The 3,958-nt window shown below is 36.2% G+C and overlaps 1 protein-coding gene across 1 annotated transcript in view; it reads left to right on the top strand.

The window, feature by feature from the left end:
• The window catches only part of COL4A5 (collagen type IV alpha 5 chain), a 252,110-nt gene that overhangs the window by 157,181 nt on the left and 90,971 nt on the right, over positions 1 to 3,958 (top strand). Inside the window, exons 20-21 of the mRNA XM_040627518.1 lie at positions 290 to 463; positions 766 to 849. Of these exons, the coding sequence (XP_040483452.1) occupies positions 290 to 463; positions 766 to 849 (258 nt within the window). The remainder of the gene's footprint in view (positions 1 to 289; positions 464 to 765; positions 850 to 3,958) is intronic.

The following is a 3,958-nucleotide window of genomic DNA, read 5'->3' as shown; positions in this document are numbered from 1 at the left end:
AAAAAAAAAAAAAAAAGATAATAGCATCAAAGAAGAGCAGGTAGAGGGTTATTAGTACATTTTCAAAAGTAGTAAAGCTACCTTCAATTATTCTTTCTTACACTCAGACTGGTACTTACATTATTTAAAACTTTTTCATGCTTTTCCAGTTGTCGATTCTCATAGAAAAAGTAAGAACATAACTGGCATTATATATTAAAGGAAGATCTTATCATTATTTATGTCTCATTGAGAACTAAAGTAATATCTCTAAAATAATTTCAATCACTTTAATTTTTTTTTATCTTAGGAACTGCAGTTACAGGTCCTCCTGGCCCCCCTGGCTTTCCTGGAGAAAGGGGCCAGAAAGGTGATGAAGGTCCACCTGGAATTTCTATTCCTGGATCTCCTGGACTTGATGGACAGCCTGGGGCTCCTGGACTTCCAGGGCCTCCTGGCCCTCCTGGCCCTCACATCCCTCCTAGTAGGCTATACTTTTCTCCTAAATTCTGTGGGTTTTGTTTTGTTTTCATTTGTAAGTGAATCTAGCTGAAGGTTGGCATTATTCTACTGCTTCCTCTACTTTTGATTTTTGGTGATTCTTTGATGTTTAAATTTTCTCTTCAAATTATCACCAATATTATATCTTCCTTTTGCTTATAGGTAGTTGTATTACTGCAGAGAAGTAACTGAAAATAGATCTTTTTTTCTAACCTGTCAAGCTTTCTTTTTGTTTAGTCTTCTAGATATTTCACAATTAGTTTGTTATTCTTTATCTTGTCTCAGGTGATGAGATATGTGAAGCAGGCCCTCCAGGCCCTCCGGGATCTCCAGGTGATAGAGGACTCCAAGGAGAACAAGGAGTGAAAGGTTTGACCCCCATAATCATTCCTTCATTCTCCCAGATCTTCAGCCAATGCCCTATATCCTCCACTCTACCTCAGTCACTCACTGTCATGGTCTTCCTCCCAAGACCATCTCATCACCAGTAGTGCACACTTCCATAATCTTGATTTCATGAATCCCATTTTCTGACTGCTGTATCCTTTCTAGCTCCCTACCTATAATAACCTGACTGCAATATTACTTCAGCCTCACTGATACCTATGAACTTTGACTCTCCCTCAACCTTTTGATGTCCTTTCTTCCCTCTTAACCTTTAAATCCTGAGATCAATCATTGTAAACAATTCCATGTATAAACCCTTGCCTCCTTCACTCTCCTCTCACTTCATTGTACTCACTTGGAACAGAAGCCTAGTTTTAGTAATTCCAAATCACCACATCTTCTGAGCCTATGCCTTCTCTTCCCTCCTCAAATTTTTAACACCTCCTCTTCCATCCTCATGTCAAGAGTCTGACCTGCTTTCTCTTTCACTGACCAACTAAAGCAATAAAAGAATTTTCACGCATTACAACTACCACATTTACCCACCTACTCGCATCTGTGCACATATACTCTGCCTTCCTGCCTATTACTATCACTGCTCCTATCTAAAGCCAATTCTTCTATTTGTACAATAGATTCCATTTCCTCTTGTTTTCCCAAGGATTTCATTCCAGAAATTCCTGGCTCTCCCACATTGTCAATTTTTCCCTTTTATGGATCACTCCTGGCAACATACAAATATACTTTTTTTCACCCATCTAAAAAATACCTTATCATAATCTTACTTCCGCTGCCAGATCCCGCTTTCGGCCTCTGCTCCCATTGCAGCAAAACTCCTCCAGAATTTTCTACTCACTATCTCTGGATACTCTTCATTCCAATCATGATTTTAGTCCCCTAAATCCATCACTCCATAGATGCTATTTTTGTCCAAGTCACCAGCAGCCTATACCCTACTAACCCAAGTATCAAGTCTCAGTTCATTTTTTACTCGTATTTTTCCATTTTTAAACACTTTCCTCACTTGTCCTGATTTTCTTCATACCTCCTTGGACTATTATATATATTAGATATAGAGGTAGTGATAGAGAGAGTTATGTCTATATATATCCCTTTCTGTATATTTGTCTCTCTATATCTCGTTCTCTTTATATGTGTATCAGTGTATCTATATAATCTCCCATGAAAAATGTAGAACTTTTCCAGGACTCTAGAAGACTCTTTTGCCCCCTAGTCAGCACTCCCAAAGGTAACCACTATTTTATCCTCTATCATACATTAGTTTGCTTATTCTTGAACTTTGTATAAATGGAATTCCATATATAAATGGAATCATACAATGGAGCCCATACTGTATGATTTTTGTGTCTGATTCTTTTGCTCACTATTATGTCTGTAGGATAACTATATTTTTGTTTGGAGTAATATTTTTCTCTGCTCTTTGGTATTCATTGTATGAATATACCTAAATATTCATTCTAATGTTAATGGACATTTGGTCTAGGGCTAGTATAAGTAAAGCTGCTGTGAACATTCTTATACATATATTTTGTAGGACATAAGCATTCATTTCTGTTGTGTATATACCTGGGAATGGAATTGCTGGGTTATAGGTGTAGGTGCAGGTTTTGTTTCCATAGATCACCAAACAGTTTTTCCAAAGTGGATTTAGTTTCCTGTTACCAGATGGCTTATTGATGCTGAGCCTCTTTCCTTATAGTTCGTATATTCTTTTTGTAAAGTGCCTTTTTCCTATTTTTTATTAGGTTGTTGGATATATGTATCATAGCTATCTTCTCCTGTTCTGTGACTTGGTTTTTTACTCATGGTATTTTTTAGCATAAGTTATTAATTAAAAGAAATCCAATCATTAATGTCCTCTTTTATGGTTTAGTGTTATTTATGTTCTGTTTTAGAAATTTTTGCTTATCCCAAGATCCTGATGATATTTCTGTGTGTTTTCTTCTAGAAGCTTTATCGTTTTGACTTACATTTTGATCTTTCATCTGTCTTCAAGTAATTTTTGTGTATAGTTTGAAGCAAGCATCAAAGTTTTTTCCCATATGGGTATCCAGTTAACTCAGTATTGTAGTGCAAAAGACCATCATTTCTCCAATGAATTGCATTAGCACTTTTGTTGTAAATCTTATGACACTAATATGTATGAGTCTATTTCTGACCTCTCTATTTTGTTCATTGTTCTATTTGTTTCTCCTTCCACCAATGCTCGACTAAATTATTGTAGCTTTATAGTAAGTCTTGGCTTAATTTGGATTTCCATATGTATTTTAAATTTATCTACCCAACATTTAACTTTGAAATGCCCCGAGTATTTTAGTCCTTGTTCCTCTTCTGTATTTGAACTCATTCAGCACTGTCATTACTTTAAATACCACCTATTTGCCAGTGACTTTCAATTTTATGTCTCCTGTCCAGATATAAGTCTTTTCCTCTAGATTAGTATATCCAACTGTCTACTCAACATTTCGAACTTGACATCTTGATTAAGTTAAAGTCCCGATTTCTGCTACCTCCTCCCCCATAATTTTACCACTTATGTTTTCCCTTTTTTAAATGCAGGTGACCCTAGCCTTTTGGTTGCTTGGGCTAAAAACCTTGGAATCACCTTTGATTCTCTTTTTCTTTTGTATTCCATGTATGATCTGTGAGAAAATCCTGTGAGCTCTACTTGCAAATATACCCAGAATCTAACCAGTTCTTAACCAGGCTTTATGGTGGCCTATGTGACATTTTATGATATGCCGCTTATTATAGCCTGTGAACTGTCTGACCTGCTTCCCCTTCCTCTCTCTACTCCAGCAATCTTGTCTCCTTGATGTTTCTTGAATAGGCCAAAAATGGCTATTCTTTCTTCCTAGAGTACCTCTACATTCATTAGGCACATGCCACATCCTTTTTTTTTTATCATATATCTTCATCTCATTTGACCACCCTATTATTATAACCTGCCACTCATCCCTAGCATGTCCAGTTGCATTTACCCAGGTGTATTTTTTCTATAAACATAACACCATTTGATATCTATCTATCTATCTATCTATCTATCTATCTAATCTATCTAATATTTATA

The sequence above is a fragment of the Ursus maritimus genome, assembly GCF_017311325.1.
Source record: "Ursus maritimus isolate PB19 chromosome X unlocalized genomic scaffold, ASM1731132v1 scaffold_X1, whole genome shotgun sequence".
Taxonomy (NCBI): Eukaryota; Metazoa; Chordata; class Mammalia; order Carnivora; family Ursidae; genus Ursus; species Ursus maritimus.
The sequence above is the reverse complement of the archived record's forward strand: the minus strand, read 5'-3'. Positions and strand labels throughout refer to the sequence as shown.